The 18,307-nt window shown below is 39.2% G+C and overlaps 2 protein-coding genes across 3 annotated transcripts in view; one reads left to right on the top strand and one right to left on the bottom strand.

Moving 5' to 3' along the window:
* iqca1 (IQ motif containing with AAA domain 1) overlaps positions 1–9,398 on the bottom strand; it is a 51,006-nt gene extending 41,608 nt beyond the window's left edge. The window contains exons 1-6 of the mRNA XM_034310497.2: positions 8,491–9,398; positions 6,512–6,839; positions 5,757–5,876; positions 3,535–3,717; positions 882–953; positions 476–678 (exon numbers count right to left, since the gene is read on the bottom strand). Of these exons, the coding sequence (XP_034166388.2) occupies positions 476–678; positions 882–953; positions 3,535–3,717; positions 5,757–5,876; positions 6,512–6,839; positions 8,491–8,501 (917 nt within the window). The 5' untranslated portion in view covers positions 8,502–9,398. The remainder of the gene's footprint in view (positions 1–475; positions 679–881; positions 954–3,534; positions 3,718–5,756; positions 5,877–6,511; positions 6,840–8,490) is intronic.
* A 2,840-nt stretch (positions 9,399–12,238) lies between these two features.
* Positions 12,239–16,870, top strand: ackr3b (atypical chemokine receptor 3b). Of its 2 annotated transcripts, none has more exons than XM_026933432.3 (2): positions 12,239–12,437; positions 14,980–16,870. In XM_026933432.3, the coding sequence occupies exon 2, from the start codon at positions 15,009–15,011 to the stop codon at positions 16,104–16,106; it is 1,098 nt and encodes a 365-aa protein (XP_026789233.3). In that variant the 5' UTR covers positions 12,239–12,437; positions 14,980–15,008; the 3' UTR covers positions 16,107–16,870. The 2 variants fall into 2 exon arrangements, with proteins under 2 accessions (XP_026789233.3, XP_034154659.2); XM_034298768.2 differs by lacking the exon at positions 12,239–12,437 and adding an exon at positions 12,444–12,578.
* The last annotated feature ends 1,437 nt before the right edge of the window (positions 16,871–18,307 follow it).

The raw sequence follows: 18,307 nt of genomic DNA on the forward strand, positions 1-18,307 counted from the left end.
CAATATAACTGTAACTTACTAAAAACTGGTGGCATGATGGTACAGTGGGTAGCATTGCCAGCCTTATAGCTCCATGGTCCCTGGTTCAGTCCTGAGCTTGGGTTACTATCTGCGCAGGGTTTCGCATTTTTCTCCCTTTGTCCCAGTTCATTGCTTTCGTCCCATTTCCCGAAAATATGACTATGCTAAGTTTCCTCTAGGTGTGAATGAGTGTGTGAATATGCATGCGTGCATGATTTCCTGTGATGGACTAGCATCCTGTCCAGGGTGTATTCCCACCTCACAACCACTGTTCTCGTAATAGACTCCGGATTCACCACAACCGTAACCAGGATAACTTTGTTACTGAAGATGAATCAGTGATTTTTAAAAAAACAGAACATAAACTGAATGAAGTGTTGCTTTGAGTAAAATCATCAGTATATAAAGCTTAATCTGTATGTGTTACTTGGTCATTTCTAAGCAGTGATTTTACCGGCATTCGAGGAACCATTGGCGTATCTGGTCCTGGAGTGTTTCCTTTATGTCAGGTCCGTCTACCAAGCGAACAGACTCCTTGATGGTGATCAGGGCCTGCTGGTATTCTGCTTCATGCCGCTCCTGCATCTGATGCCTGCTGCTTTCTACATGCTTTGCTCGCTGCTGAGCAGGACTGGGTATTGGGAGTTTGGGGTCTATCTGGGAATAATGAAGTAAACACTGTAAGGCTGCATATCTCACCATATGATTTGGAATTTTCAAATTTGGCCTCTAACTACTAGCCATTGAAAAAGAACTGGACAACTAAAATTTCCTTAGACAAGTGAAAAACAGCTTCAATCTATCAGAAAAAGGAAATGTTTTTCATAAACAGTACACTGGCAGTGCTTCCTGGTACCAACCATTCCCAAAAATATCATTTCCTCCAGACGATCTTTCTTGGTCCTCTTCCTCTGCCAGTAACCCCGCCATGTCTACAGAAAAGCACAGTCACAAAACACACTTCTTAGATTACTAGAGTACCTGATGAGAAAGAGCCAGGGGGTCTGGAGACTGACGCCAACATGACAAAAACTTTTTAACAACCAACCAGTCTGTTACGTTATTGAGTAACACTCACCAGCATTCGGTTTTAGTAGAAAGGAATGTAATATGTCATGATTATTGTGCAATCGAAAGTGGAGAATTCAGTTTTACGAGGTACAAAATGCTAAGAATGAGAGCAGAGCCATTCAGTGCTGTCTTCAGCATCAAGACATATAATCCCAAGATTTAGCTTCTGGCTCATAGACAGAGGCAAGGAATTTCATTTATCCTGAAGAGCTTCCTGCCTCTGCGTGAGGGCAACGATGATGCCAACCCAATAATTAAGGCTGGCTGGATAAAAGAGATTACGTCTCCTGGATTTCAGAGCCCGAATAGAAGAGAATGAGAAAGCAAACAGCGTGGAGATTAGGCATTCTAAAGCCAGTAAATCACTTTGCATATACTAACAGCACTGAAGCAAATACACACAACGCTGACTAAGGTGGCTCAACCCCGAAATATGTAGTAACCACCATGACAGATAAAAGAAAGCCATGGTGTTTTGTTGAAAAAGCTGTTCCGTCACATGTTCCTTTGTAGGCTTCTCACGCAACTGCATAATTGCTTAAACCTCTTCTATCATATCTACTATCTCTTTATGACTATCTGTTTAACATTATGTTCAGCGTCTGAAGGACACATGCTTTGAGAAATACGTCAAGGCACCTTGACTCAGATTACATGATTAGAACAATGTAAAAGTGCACCTAAAATCCAGGAACACTTTCTCTCTCTCTTCTCTCAGGTGCTAATCCTCTCTGGAGTAAACAAAAGAGCCATAAGCACATTATCCTCACACATGATTTGAGCATGTATATTTCATGTTATGGGAGTGATTGCATGAAATCCATAATCCCTGGTGAGTAGATTTGGTATTGCGGAGCCAGTGAGGAGTAATGACAGGACAGATGGACATCATGTGAGTTCATGATCAGGTTGAACTACAGTCATATTCCCTCTCTGGGCCTGAAAGTAGGCATTGTGTCTAGCTTGATTCACACTTTCATGAGTATTATGATTTTTATGAGTGCACAGGGAACATAATAAAATAGACATTATTTCTGCAGTGAGAGGCCAATTTGCTTAGCCATTATAATACTAAATTATAAATAGCCATTATAAATACATTATAAATAAATAAATTATTATTTTTCTGACTGAAGGACAGTATAAAATGGATGAACGTATATTAATTTATGTAAAAACACAAAGTTATGACAGTTATGTGTTTGGAATGGTACCAACAAATGTCTTATCATTGCTTTTAACCCATAGAGGGCTTCTCAACTATTTATAAAGACCACGATCCTTAGTAAATCAGCACTTATATCTAGCACAAGACATGTTCCTTTCATAAATGTCATAAATAGTGTAAAACTGTCAAAACATTTTATTGGCTATATATATATATATATATATATATATATATATATATATATATATATATATATATATATATATATATACACAGACATTTTACCAGCCATTAATCAGGACCTTATCTAGCACACATTGAATTACAGATTACAGACTATTGTTTCTTGATATTTCTTCTTATTTTGTCAATCTCATCTAACATAAATTACAAATATATGTATTGTTTAATTTTGGGATTTCTGTATTGCTAAATTGTTGATAGAATGTTTAAAGAATATAAGAGAGGTGGGAGCCTAATGCAAATCACAGGATGATGTTAATGCATTCTAATACAATCATTTCTATCGTAACAGTTTATACAGTGTCTTGCACGGTGGATGCTCCACATAGTCTAAGGCTAATAACATAACATTTGAAAAATGTGTTATTATTTAACAAAGGAAAATGTGTAATCATTGATATGGTGAAGATGTCTGTAAGGTAATGCTTATTTAACATTTATGGAAGGAGTCTCCAGTATCAGTGCTTTGTAACAATCATTAGATTTTCTGCCATGGGAAAGTCTTCAGGACGTAGGACTTTGGTAACATGAAAGCTGCGTTTTTTTTGTCTTATTAACTTGAAGAGAAACAACTCATATAACGTAAGTAATAACAGGAACAAACTCTACAACATTAAATGTAACCATAAAGCATTAAAAAGTATAATGTGTTGTTCACTAATAAATAGTGAATAAATAACTGTTGACCAATTGCTGTGGTATGAGAGGAATAAAAGAATGAATATTTTCCTATAACAACATGACATTTTGTGGTTTTATTCCTTACATAATGTGGTGTGGTGTAAGATCTCCATTTTGAAAAGTAAAAGTCTAGCAACTGAGAAAATAAGCTAGCTCAGTATTAAAATTCATGGAATGGTAACAGCCCATAACCCAATATCATGCTTCTCAGTGCATAAGGCTATCTGCTTATAACTATTTTCAGATAAAATGAATGCAGTGTCAGCACAAGTATGATGACTCTACTCTGGCTCAAGGGTAATGGTATAATTATTTTGTAATATACTGTGAGACCCCAAGTTGCTTAGTACCTTCTGTATGAGAGTGGCTGAGAGATGGGGATCCAGTGTGCTGTTGATCACTTGATGCTGGTTTTTCCTCTCCTCATCTCGGATCTCCTTCATAAAACGAGCTCTGAGGCGTCCCTGCCGCGCACGTTCACTCACCTGCAGCAATAGCACTGCCCTCTCCACTGTCATACTGTGTACCGCAACCTACAATTCCAGACAAACATAATATAACATCATAGAAAGTGAGGACTGGTTATTAGGGTTATTGTTACTAGTCACTGTTTTTGCTGGTAATTTGGCTGTGCCCAGGTTTAGCTCTTACATTCTGTTTAATACTTATCAATCAAATAGAAGCTATCTTTTTATTTATAACAATGCAGTAGTAATATATCCAATATATCTAATACAGTGCTGTGAAAAAATATTCGCCCCCTTCCTGACTTCTTCTATTTTTGCATAATTTGCCACACTTGATTGTTTCAGATCTTTAAAAAAATAATAATATAAGCCACAGACAACCTGAGTAAACACAAAATACAGTTTTAAATGTTTATTTTATTTATTGAAGGAAAAAAGTTATCCAACACTAACCGGCCCTGTGTGAAAAAGTATTTGCCCCCTGAGTTATTCAATCATAAATGAACTAAATTTAATTTATAATTGGGTTCAATTGGACTAGACACACCCAGCCATGTAAGAATATTTCCAGCAATGAACCTTTCCTGCAGTGTGAAGTTGGGTAAAAGGTCTCAACAAGAAGCACTCAAAAGAAATTCCTGAAAAGATGAGAAAGAAAGTTTGAAAGAAATTGATCAGTCTGGACCCTGAGTGAGAGCCATTATCTTCAAATGGAGAAAACAGAACATCTGGTGAATCTTCCCAGAAGATCACATCCAAAAGCACATCAACAACTCATCCAGGAAGTCACAAAAGAACCCAGAAAAACATCTAAAGAACTCCAGGTCTTGCTTGGCTCAGATAAGTTCAGCGTTCATGATTCCACCATTAGAAAGAGACTGGACACAAATGGTATCCATGGGAGAGTTGCAAGCTGAAAACCACTGCTAATGATGACTCCCCTAGCCTTTTGGGATATGCTCTGTTAGAAGATGTTCTGTGGACTGATGGGTGGAAAGTGGGACATTTTGGAAGACATGGGTGCGTTACATCTGGCGTAAAACTATCACAGCATTCCACAATAAGAACATCATACCAACAGTCAAACATTATGGTGATAGTGTGATGATGTTGGGATGCCTTGCTGCTTCAGGGCCTGGGCGACTTGCCACAATTGACGGAACCATGAATTCTGCTCTCTACCAGAAAGTCCTCAGGCAGTAAAGCATTCCCTGAGCTGAAGTTCAAGCACAATTGGGTTATGCAGCAAGATAATGATCCGAAACACAAGACCAAGTCCACCTCTGAATGCCTCATAAGGAACAAAATTCCATTCGGCCTAGACGGCGTCCTGAGTTGAACCTCATTGAGATGATGTGGCAGGACCTTAAATGACCAGTTCATATCTAAAGTCCTCTAATGTGGCTGAATGAAAGCAATTCTGCAAAGAAAAGTGGACCAAAATTCCTCCACAGTGATGTAAAAGACTGATCTCTACTTATCAGAAGTATTTGGTTGCAGTTGTTGCTGCTAAAGGTGGCAACACCAGTTATTAGTTTAGGGGCAATTACTTTTTTTTTTTTTTTTTTTTTATGAGTGATATAGTTGTTGCATAACCTTTTTCCTTCAATAAATAAAATAAAAATTTAAACACTGTGGTTTGTGTTTCCTCGTGTTCTCCTTGTCTTGCATTACATTTTGTATGAGGATCTGACAACACTTAGTATTACACATATGCAAAAATAGAGAAAATAAGGAGGGGGAAAATACTTTTTCACAATTAATTAATGGTGCTGTGGAATTTTTAACAATTAATGCCATGGTACTGTGGAATTCTCGATACTGATTGGTCAGAAAATGTAGATTAATATTCTATAAGAGATGACACTGATTATTTTGCTATAACAGTACATCCCATTGTACGTTACTCCTTACTTAAACAATACTTGTGTTAACAGCCAGACAAAATTCTAAAGTCCATATAAGACAAAAGGGAAATCTCTGTAATAAAAAAAAAATTAAAGCATTTTAGTATTATGCTACTTTTAGTAAAAAAAGGTCATTTTGACCTGAAAGAATATAAAGGTTATACTTTTATTGGGTGTGATAAAGTGTTTAATACGCACAGGTTCCTGTTCTATGTTAGCCTTTTTAGCCAGAATATGAGCCAGCATTTTCTCTCTTTCTTTCAGTGCTTTCATCCTTTCCCTCACAAAATAGCGTGGGATGGGAACCTCCAAGTCCTCCTGTGAAAAGCACAAAAGATTTAATTTAGATCAAAGCTCTAAGGGGAACTGGCCCAGTCAGTGGAAATCTGCAGAGAATTACTGGTGTAGGTCATGTGACCCCACTTACCTTTCTGCTAAATTCAAATCCGTTTAAAAGGATTGAGTTTGCAAAGTAGTACTTTCCTATGACAAAGAGGGAGGTTTTCTGGACAAAGCTGTAACCTAAAAGTATTTTCAACGAAGGATCTAAGTAAGATGTAAGATGTTACACTATAGTCTGTTGTTTAAATTAATCTCAAACTTGACCCATATCTAAATCTCTCCAGGCTAAAAAGCATTACAATAAATGTATGTAATGCAGTCTAGTCTAGGTGTTTTTTTAAACTGTGACATCTTTAAATAGCTTTGAGATTTAAGATTTTAATTAGAATAGTATTTAGATTTAGACTGAACGATGTTCATTCAGGAGTTGTTATTTCTACAGTGAAACTCATTTAATGTGTGAAGTAAATAGAGAAATGTTGGTTAATTCATATGCAAATTTCCTCATGGACTAATTGCAGCTCTAACTTATAATAAACACTCTGTATAGGGAAAATGGTGTTGCAAAAAGTGCAAAAATCTTTTTCTGCATAATATATACATGCACTCACAGGTGTCATCTTCAGGTCCTGTAGGACGTCGTCAAAATAGTGAAACTCAGAGAACTCTAATTCTACCATCTCGTTCTTCAGCTCCACCAATCTCCCCATGACTCCTTCCAGGACGTGGCGTACCACATGTCTCTTCTGGGGATGAACGATCTGGTCATAGGCTGCCTCCAGACCCCGGAAGATCTGGAGGTAGCGCAGGTAGAAAGTGGCCAAAGTCTGAAAGACCTGAAAACGATCCTTCTGTGGACAGGGCAGCAACGGGGGCATCTCTTCTTGCAGTAGATCCTGCAAGGCCCCCTGGGCATCTGCCCACATTCTGCCATAAGACCTGAGCACAAAAGAGCAATAACAGACTTTGAAATGCTAATCCACATCAATCTGATCCATCTACTATTTCAGCTTTTCTCTTTAATTAAGGATTTCCTCTTAGTTTACACTAAAACAGATAGATATCTTTTTTAAAAAATAATTTAACCTTCAGATAATAAGGTTGGCAGAAGAGCAGAACAGTACAGCATTAGTGCTAGGAATCAAATGCATATAACTTTACTGACAGACCAAATGTTAAAGTCATCGGAATTTTTTTTAGATATATGGCCAAATATACATGCAACAAAAAAACTACACCTAGACAGTGATTTTATATATGAACTGAGCTGGCAGTATATTAGTTATTGGATTGGTACAGGCCTACCTAAGAAACCAATACCTAATAAACTCAGTGTGTACACTGTAACTGCAAGGTTATTAATAAACTGAAATCCGAATGTGTCGGGGTGTCTCTTCCTACACCTTGCACGCAATGGTCACGGCCTTTTCAAGAGAACCAGGTTAGAGTTTATTACCTATTAACGTCTCTAACAACACCTCTCTAAATCACCTGCCCTGTGGGAGCTTATTGATAGTTCAACGGCAGTGTTAGTACCCTCAGGCTGTATTTTTCCCCATTTAGTCCTGATTAACCAAGAGAACATGACATGGAGTGCTAGCAAATAAGAGTGTAAGCTAATAATTAAATCGTGCTCTGGGACTATTAAATAAATCCTGATAAGTTACATTTCTTTCATTTCAACCTCTTAAATAGAATACACATTGCTCCAGTAGATGCCCCTTTTGCCCTCTTTTAACCCTCCTGTGTGTGGGAGTCCCTTTTGTGCATCTCTGAAAGGGTTCAGAGCGAGGGTGAAACTACCTTCTTTTCGTATTCTGATGGGGCCATACAGTGGGATCTCAGTGTGGGCAAAACCAGTGTCAAGCGCCATTGGCTGTAGGGGTGACCAAATCAAAGGAGACAGAGTATTGAGTGGGAGTGTGTGGGGGGTTGGGAAGCAGCTGTAGGTGGAGGCTGGGAGGACGCTTCTAAAGCAACATTTACAATAAAACTGGGAGGGAATCTTTTTTTCTTTTTTTTCTTTTTTGGAAATACCCTAACTTGCAGGCAACAAAACAGTTGAACAGAATAGCCTACTGCAGCACTGAAAGCAGATATGTTGATGTTGACAGCGGTGCTAGGGATGGAAGGGATATAACCTTGCTGACAGAGCGATCTGTGAGGTGTCGTTCAAGGACCTTCACACTTGCACAGATGTCTCAATGTGTGTGTTGATGTGTGGTTCAGAATTGGTTCAGCCGGAGGTCTTAGCTGACCATAAACTTCATTCAACCCACTATACTGTGGGAAAGGCATTGGAGCCATAATTTGTTATTTGCCATAGGAACTGCAATACAATGTAGCCCCACTCCCTCACATCTCAGTCCTTCTCAGGGTTGCAGAGTGCACTTTAGTTTGCATGCATGTTTCATTTACACAGAAATTTCTTCCTTACATTCTAGGCTATAGTACAGGTTCTATTATATGCATGGATTTTAAGTAATTGATATACATTATATGCAATATTCATATTATTTAACATTGCACAGGGTTATGCAGTTTGTGAAAGCAATGCATTAATAGATAGGTCTGGAAGTTACAGTCATACCTGTGTGACATCCTTCACTGTGATCACTTCACTTTTCCACAAGTCTGTGCGCTTCAGTGTGAGTCTGTGCGAATAATCTCAACATATATTTCCACACTGAACTCCGAAACATGAACTGTTCAACAACAACAAAAAAATGCACGAGCTCATGTCAGAAGGCGCATGATTTAATGAAAGGAAATACATATATTAAACCATCCACTATGACTAATCAAACTGCTGACTTTCTCCTTCCTCGCGCCCCGGGTAGTTTGCTCGACGCCTCGCGCCGCTGCCATGGCGACGAGATCAAAGTGTGCAGAATGTGAGCGCGCGCTCAGCTGGAGACGCGCTTAGCACAGAATGCGCTCAGCTAAACAGAGCTGCTTGAAAACAGAAGACAATACTCATTAAATTATGTACCACAACGGCGCCGTAATCAAAGGGGTTATCTTTTAAGACATTTTCGGATCATCTTATCTTATCGAGGGATAAAAAAAGTAACGCGAAGTGAAGTTAAAGCGGTAAATCTTCTGTTAGCAAGGCAAGCTGTGCTGTACGCTCGCGCAGCCCGTTTGCTCTTTGTATTCAAATCAGCTACGAGGTTCACAGGCTAAAGACCCTGGAACTGTATTCCACATTTTCCCCACGCTGTTTAGTTTTGAGATTATCAAACTCAATTTGTAACTTCTTTGTAACTTGTAAATTCTTGTAATCTGCCTATACTTTAATACACTGCAGCAGGTGTACACTTGTAGTGCACCTTTACAGAAAACGCACGTGACTTTACACGTGAATCTACACGTGCTTCTTAGACACTATACATGTTTTGCACATTTTGCACATTTTATTTTCACATGATCTTCCCTCCACCACAAGATTAATGTTAATGTTCACACGTTAATGTTCCCTGTGTAGGACAATTTCTTGCATGAATAATTCTTTTTCAATATGTGATCACAGACTGTTCACATAAAGCCATGTGTTTACTTGAGTTTACATGTACAATTTCAGGGCATGACATGATGAATTGCACCTTCACTTGTTTCTCACCTTCACACATTGCTCACATAATCACATGGGAAAACACATGATCACATGTTAAGGCATGTGTTTTTTTCCTGTAAGGGCAGTCTTGCTGAAACTCATTTAACATTGTTTGTCAAAGTTAGACTTATTCCTGGAGCCTCTGCACGGAAATATATTATTGGTTTATTATATGGATTATGGCTATTAAAAACTTTTATGAGTGGTACATGATCCTTCGTGCTTTCCCGCAATGTCGTTCACACCCTAAGAAACCCATTTCACAGCCAGGTCCTTTGAGCACAATATTAATTTAAACTAAGAGAATCAACTTCAGTGGAAGAACTGAAATATTTAGTTTGGACATTTCTACCTTAATGGATAAGTCAAAATATAGGACATGAGTACAATAGACATCTCCCAACCTTCATTGAGGTCGGGAATGCAAACCTAACTGGGGTCTGATAAATGGCTTAATAACAAGGAAAAAGTTTTTCCTCCCTCAACAATCTTTCATTTTGACATTTTTTGACCATACAGGATCCCTAACAGAAACCAAATGTGCTTCAAACATGTGTTCACCGGCCTGCTGTTCCAGTCACTTCCTTAGTCCAAAATGTTCATCCTCATGCTTTTTAATAATGAACAGCAATGGCCAATCTTTGCTATTTGTTACATGTACCTATTTAATGTCCTCTGTTGTATTAAATAATCTGTGGGAACTGTTATACTGGAAATTCCCTGTAGCAGGTCCTGGATCTGTCCACGTGTGCGTTTCCCCTGTTCCGCTGCAGTTTGCTCCAAATACACAGGAAATATGTGTGTATTGTTTGGTCAGGTGTTGCTTAATGCCTTGCATTTATTTGCGTACTCAAGGCCTATTGATCTACCTCCTTCCTCATTAAAGAAAATGCTGGCACTGACTGAATGCATTTGGATCCATCCTGATTGCTGAATGGAAACAATATTTTGGTTAAAGCCCAATAATTGGACTTGATTTACAATAGGGCAGGAACTCAAAGGAATAAATTGAGCGTACTCTGATAAGATGTGGAACCTGAAACAGGTTTTGTGTTGTGTCCAGGTGAAACTTAAAGAAGTATAAAATAACTTTATTTGTGCTGTCATGCACAACTTGTCTGTTTGCTGCTTTCTCGACTGAAGCTCACATGGAAAAAGACAGTGTACGTAATCACCTAATCAAGTTTTATTGATTTTGGTTTGCTATTTTGAAACTTCCCTTTTCTGTGTCTACCACACAATATGCAGTGGCTCTGAGCCAACCTTAAGTCAATAGACTTGGGGTCAGCTGAACACTTGTTCAAAAGCAACAGGTGAAACCCTCTTGTGCCTATATTAAGCCTCTTCTCTGGAAGCCTATGAGCCATTGCCAAGAGGATATATGGTAAATTAAACTCGGAACAGGAAAAACAACAACTGTGCAAAAAAAATCACCTCCCACTATTCATAACACATAGTTTTGATTAAAGATTTTTCATACAGCAAAACACCTGAATAAACTGAAAAAACACTGCCAGTATTTTACATGAGTCTAGCTGTACAAAAATGAACACACTGAGTTAGTTAAATGATTTAATAGTTAAGTAAACACTGTTTTTTAAAGTTCATTAAACAATGGGGATCTTTCTGTGCAGGATTATGAAGATTATTAAACTCAATAATAAACTGTAAAAATATGATAAAAATATTAAAAATGGAATTTTAGTGTGCAGCGTTACAGAAAGACAAGACTTGGAGGGAGATTATAATCCAGATAGAGAATAATTACACTGCTAAGGGTTGGAAAAATGAGAGTTAGTTATATAATATAGATAATGTACCAAAAAAACCCTTTACCCAATACAATAAACTGTAATAAAAAAAACTTAAATATTTAAAAAGCAGTAAAAATAATAAATAAATGGATAAAATGGTTAAAAAATAGAAAAAAAAACTTTTGTAGGGTTATATAGGGTTATATAGAGACAAGAAATTTGAGGGGAAAGATTAACCATAATACAGATAGAGAATGGTGTGCATAAGTTTGGAAGAAGGAGAATTAGTTATTTAACCAAATACAATAGCATACATATAGTAAAAAAGTAAAAACTAAATAACAAAATGTAAAAAAGGTAAAAACTGTAAAACAAACATGCAAAACTGTAAAAAAGTAAACAAAAAGGTCAGAAAGATAGCAAAAACTGGGGGATCTACTGTGCAGGCTTACTGGCAGACAATATTATTATTATTATTATTATTATTATTATTATTATTATTATTATTATTATTATTATTATTGGGGGGGGGGGGGGGTGTTAATTAATCATAATCCTAATAAAGAAGAAGGAAATTTAGACATATACCCTAAATAGCTAATGTACCAAAATAAACCAGTACAACATCCTGTTTTATTTAAGATCATGCAGCATGGGACGCATGATGAAATAGGTATGATGAAATAGCCAATGTGTAAATAACTGTCACTTTCAGCCTGTAAAAAAAGAGAAGTAGAAAAGTTTTGAATGGATCCAGAAGAGATCCAAGTGTCTCGAGTGGTTTCTCCTGCTCTAATCTCTTGGCTGTGTCTCAGATCTCTTTATGCACTTCTCCTGTGACGTCGACGTGCTCTTTGAACTGGATGATGTGTTTATATTGGCGTGTAGGGAAATCCGACGTGTCGCACGTCCGCTCTCGTTATTGTTTGCTGGACAGAAACTCCAGTTTCTACACTCGAGTTCCTCAGTTGTGCGGGTGGGAGGCGTTCCTGCTCTCCTCCGCATATATTAACCAGCACCAGTAGCGCAGAGCGAGACCATCTCTCTCTCTCTCTCTCCCTCCCTCTCCCTCTCTCTCAGTCTCTTCTGTGCTTAAGCCAGACCTGTGACTCGGCAGGATTACGACACGACCAGAGCTGCGGTATCCCGGAGATCGATACCCCTAACGTAAGGATTGTGCTCTGCTTTTCTTTTCATTCGGTGAATTGAGTGTCACTTTAAACGCTTGTGGTTGCCTCTAACTTGAGACTTTGGCTGGAGAAACTCTGAGATCACACTGCATGCGCAGCTGATTTGGACCCAGGGCGGGTATGTGGTGCTGAACTGCTTTTTTAAACAGTTTAAAGCCCTCACATAGCTACTCTGAGCTGCTGAAACGGATTACCAATTCGGATTACCTTGTTTTAAGTGTGGAAAAGTGTCAAAAGTAGTGATTTCACTGTCTGAGCAACGACTAGAGTTTATTAGGAGTGAAGCATTTGTAAGCTCTGATGAACTGTTTATATATTTAGGTTAAAGGTGTAACAGGCTTATAACTTTTTAAGCTTTTAAACTCTCTTTTTTTAAATAAATAATCTTTTTAATTAATGTCTTTGGAGGGGAATTAACTCACTCTGCTTCTTTTTTTGTGCATCTGAGCTCACAGGAATGCTGTGCAAGGTTCTGATATGTGGGATGCTTTGACTTTTCACTGACATCTTATAGGGAAAATTTTATTCAATTTCCTTTGCAAATATTTTTTTACCTTCAGCACCCTCCATTTCTCCTTCCGAAAGTAAATAAGCAGGCTAATTTTTTGTGTAAACCTGTTCTCAAATGTTCCACATTTTTCTCTGGTGCTATTGCTTTTATGCTTCTGGTTTTCATTACTTTTCATCTTAACACTTTCACTATATTTTGTAAGGCTCTGAGGCTCTCTAAGGTCCACTGACCTTCCCTTCCCTATGTGGAGCCGAATGCTTTAACTTGTTAAAGGGAAACAATGAAGAGTTTTAGGGGGCTTAAGGAGAGCGAGACAGAGAGACTGAGAGAGAGAGAGAGAGACAGAGAGAGAGACAGAGAGAGAGAGAGAGACAGAGACGAGGGTGGGGAGGGGGATTGAGGCGAGAGTTGCCCTGTCCACACAGGGAGCTCTTTGTGCCTCGAGGCCTGGGGGTTCAGGTAAGGGCACCCAGTGTATTTGAGAAGTGTAAACACAACAGTTTTACAACAAGGTGGGTGGGGGAGCACTCATAGACCACCATGTTTTATTGCACCTGATGAGCCAGGTCGGAGCTTGACATTGCTCACATCGTCTCCCTCCACCAATAATTACAGAGGAGAGCTGTAAAGGCTACTGGCTCCGCTGCTGCTGTGGTTTTGTAGGATCAGTAATCTTGTAGCGGTGCATTAAGAGCAGCTGCATCTCCTCTCACATTTCTCTTAATGGCATTATGGTTAGGTGCTAGCGCTGTTTCTTGCACAAAACAGCCAGCCGGTATGGAATGAACCTAAAGAAGCTTAAACAGATTAAATCAGTCGATGGCTCTTCAGCTGTGCGCCACACACAAACACAAGTTGTGCCTTTGGAAGATCACACTTTGCATTAAATTCTTTGTAAATAACAGATTAAGATGTAGCCCTGGCTAGGTTTAAGATGCATGTTCTACTTGCACGTAGTAAAGGTTTTGTAATACTCTCTTCGATCTGCTCCTCTGCTCAGATGTACGTTGTTCTTTGTGAAACACTCCATGCACTTGCCTCTCTTAAAGACAGTGGAGTGGGTTTTATAAGAAGGTGTGTTATATATTTTTCAGGATGCTGCTTTCCTCTGTTCTCCGTCTGTCCTAATTCCAGTGCAGCTCTCTTGCTGGAAATGCCCATATGTAATGCAATCTTTCACGTCCTGAGCAATAATGCTTCTTTGCCTCTTTCTTCCCCTCACCCTCAGTCACTCTGATGCTTTTCAGAAGTGGAGCTCTCTGTTTTCTGTCACTGTGCTCCTTTATGGGCTTGCACAAAAAAAATACAAAAATGCACAGCTCTGATTTGTTATGGATATCTGATACTTTTTCACGTTATCACAGCGATTCCAGTGTAAGGCTCTTATTTATTTATTAGCTCCTGAGCAATAGGAGTAAGGAATTCGTATGCTGTAGATTTTGGCTATAAAACTGTCATAGTAGGCTTAGTTATAATCCAGTTAGCATCTACTGTATGCATGAGTTTTGATCCTGTATTATTTTTGGAGCTATGTTGTTATCAGTTCATTCTCTTTTTTCCTAATGGACTGTGTGTGATAGTACTGCAGATACTGATAACAGTCTTAGAGAAGGGGGATCTCCAATCTTACGCATTCTTTCTGTCAGTTGCCTTTCATTTGACAATTCCTTTCAGATGCATTAGGCTGTAAGTATCAGCCTTGATAATTCCCCTTTTTGATCCTTTCTGAGTGGCCAGCCTTGCTATTGATAGATTACAACTAACCCAGTAACCCTGAGAAATGGTTCCCTGTTATGTATAAGGCTGAAAAAATTCCTTCAAACCACATGAGGTCCTGCCCTCTGACATGGGACCCTGGCGTGTGTGAGATGTTTTAGATTATGAATGTTGTTTTTAAAAATAAACATTCTTTGTTGCACATTTTTCTGTCTTCCCAGTACTTAATTGTGACCTGTGTACATTTCTTGCCAGCACCTCATAACTCACCAGTGGATGTTTTACATTTCAGGATCAAGAGTTCCGGTGAGGAAAATCACCATGAGTGTGAACATGAACGAACTGACGGACCTGCTGGACATGTTGAGAGAGCAGAACTTCTCCTTCCTGGAGGAGAACGGCTCCCGAGTGGAGACAATGGTGTGCCAAAGTGCCTTCAGCCACAATGCCATGCTCTACTCCCTCTCCATCCTCTACGTGTTCATCTTCATCATTGGCCTGGCCGCTAACACGCTGGTGGTGTGGGTGAACATTCGCTCCAGCCGTGAGCGCCACGAGACACACTTGTACATCCTCAACCTGGCCATCGCTGACCTGTGTGTAGTGGCGACGCTGCCAATATCCATCAGCTCACTTCTCCAGCATGGCCACTGGCCATTCGGTGATGCCATGTGTAAAATCACACATCTCATCTTCAGTGTCAACCTCTTCAGCAGCATCTTCTTTCTCACCTGCATGAGTGTGGACCGCTATCTCGCCGTGGCTCGTTTCGGTGATTCCCCAGGACACAACAAGAGAAAATGGATAAGGCAGGTTGTCTGTGTGGGAATATGGGTGTTGGCACTGCTCGCTGCCCTGCCTGATACTTACTTTCTCCAGGCGGTCAAGTCCACGCACTCAGATATAACCGTGTGCAAATCTATGTACCCAGCCGAGAAGTTGTACGAGTGGACTGTAGGTGTCCAACTGAGCTTCATTGTCCTTGGTTTTGCCATTCCCTTCCCTGTTATTGCTGTGTTCTACGCCCTCTTGGCCAGGGTGATCAGCTCCTCGGCGGACCAGGAGCGTCGTGCCAGCCGACGCCTCGTCTTCACCTACATAGTGGTGTTTTTGGTGTGCTGGCTTCCCTACCATGGCACGCTACTTCTGGACACTCTGGCACTGCTGAACGCACTGCCACTGAGCTGCACCCTGGAGAATGCGCTGTATGTGGGACTGCATGTAACACAGTGCCTCTCGCTGCTACACTGCTGTGTCAACCCAGTCGTATACAACTTCATCAACCGCAACTACCGCTATGACCTCATGAAGGCCTTCATCTTTAAGTACTCCACCAAAAGTGGCCTGGCCAAGCTAATCGACGTGACACGAGCCTCTGAGACTGAATACTCTGCTGTTGAGAGCCAGGGCCCTCTGTGAGGAAATTTCCTGTGAAGAAATTGCTAACTGACTTTGCTGTAAACTCTGCTGACCCTCTGTATTGGGTTAAGAAACACATATGCTGCAGTTACAAAGAGACAGATCTCTTAAACTGTATCTCCTGAAACAGTATATGCTTTGTAAGGGACTATAGAATATTGTATTTGTTCAGGATATACTGTACATCTCTATATACAATAGAATTGTATTTTTTTTTGTAAATTCAAATGATTTTGAGAGATGTAATGACAGAAGCACTTGTACTGAGTTGAAGGGTAAGCCAGTAAGCTTCGGTGTTGACTGGTCAAGCGTATAAGGTCGTAGGGGTCAGTCAAAATCTGCTCCCCCCAGAGGAGACGCTCAGAGAACACACAAAGCCTCAGGGCCCATTTTGACCTCGGGGCTGACCCCGTCTCTGTTTATCTGTACCTTTCGGCCACCTTTAGGCTGACTATCGTGGCATCACAAGTGTTTAGCCAATGGACCAAGACGGAGTTAATAAGGAGGGACACAAAAGAGCCAAAGCATGGTGAGCGGAAGGGGACAAGTCCAAAATCTCATTATGAGGCATTGTCAAGGAATGACTGAATTGCTTGCATGTGTTATTGTATAAATCGAGTTGTAGAAACCAGATATACTTTTTTAGATAGATGTATGCTTTGTAAATACTAAGGAATATTTATATATTCATCAGTGTGTATGTTCAGTGTTTTGACAAGTTAAAATGTACTATTGAAATAAAAAAGGTATTCCTGAAAAGCAAATGTGTGTTTATTTTTCACACCAAATAAATAAACAAATAAATAAAAGATAAAATATATACATATGATATATATTAATATATTGCTTGATTATTTGTAGTGATCATGTCCTACATAGAGCTTTATAATTTATTAATTATTTCGAGTGGAGATTTAGTTAAAATTGCATCATGTCACAGAGATCCATGAATTAAATGAAAATAAAAATCATGATTGCAAATCCACTTCTAGCTTCACAGTTGAGAAGTAATTTTTTTTTTTGTTATTTTATTTGGAATATAAACCAGCACCAGCATTTATTCACTGTTCCATTTTAGTTAGTTGTACTATAAACAGCAAGACCACAACCTCCAAACAAAAATCAGCAACACATTTGTGTGCGTCATCAACTTATCTGTGCTAAAAACCCACATATCTATTTAAATAGGGAATATTTATTACTATTAAATGTCAAAAACAGTCAAAAAAAAAAGCCTAGACCACTGAGGGTTAAGGATACAAAAAGAAATGTTTTGTGACTGTTGCTGAAAAAAAAACCGACCACTATAGACAAAACTTAGACAATGTAGTTTGGTACTTTTAAGGTATTTTAAAACTACAATGAGAATATGGATATCGCCCATAGGAGTTAAGATACAGTAAGCGTGTTCAATATTCGTAAGCCTTTTTTCTGTGTAAAATCAATCCATATGGTGGCCCTCAAGGGGAGCAGACATCTCTACTGATCTAGTGGATATAATTCATGTGCTTGCATGCGTGCGTGTGTGTGTGTGTGTGTGTGTGTGCGTGTGTGCGCCTTTTGCTCTTTGTACATCCGCCTTCGGTGGCAGAGGGAAGGAGGGGTGGCTGGTTAATCAGTACCAGGGCTTCTTTTTCTGTCTTTCTGCTTTGTAGTTGCGAAAAGGATCCAGGTGTTCATGGAGTCAGCACCACGTTTCAAAGAGACCCTCTTTCTCCCTCTTCATCACTATGGCTCCAAGTGCACAGCAAATTACACTGTCTGTGCGAGGCATGATTACCGCCACCTCCCAATTGGAAACTCCCCAAAAACAAGAACAAGGTCTTATTTATCCATAAACATATAATATGCTGCACCATTACATTTCTAATCCTATACTCATATGTATAGGAAATAACCATCTGGCAATACCCTTTTGTGCAAATTGAAAATAAAAATGGAGTACACACACACACGCACACACACACAAATTAAAAACAGAACAAAGCTTTTTTTACTGTACTCGTTTCAACCTGTAAAAACCTGTACTGTAACTCCAATATTGCTACAACCCAGTGCATTAATTAAAACAGACAGACTAGTGATTACATTTAAATGGATTAGCAGTATTTTCTTTTTTGCCAAATAGAAAAGCCTCAGGGTTCGAGTATAGGGCCACTAAAAAGGCTTAGAAGTACTATATTCACATACTGTATCTACGG

The sequence above is a fragment of the Pangasianodon hypophthalmus genome, chromosome 2 (assembly GCF_027358585.1).
Source record: "Pangasianodon hypophthalmus isolate fPanHyp1 chromosome 2, fPanHyp1.pri, whole genome shotgun sequence".
Taxonomy (NCBI): domain Eukaryota; kingdom Metazoa; phylum Chordata; class Actinopteri; order Siluriformes; family Pangasiidae; genus Pangasianodon; species Pangasianodon hypophthalmus.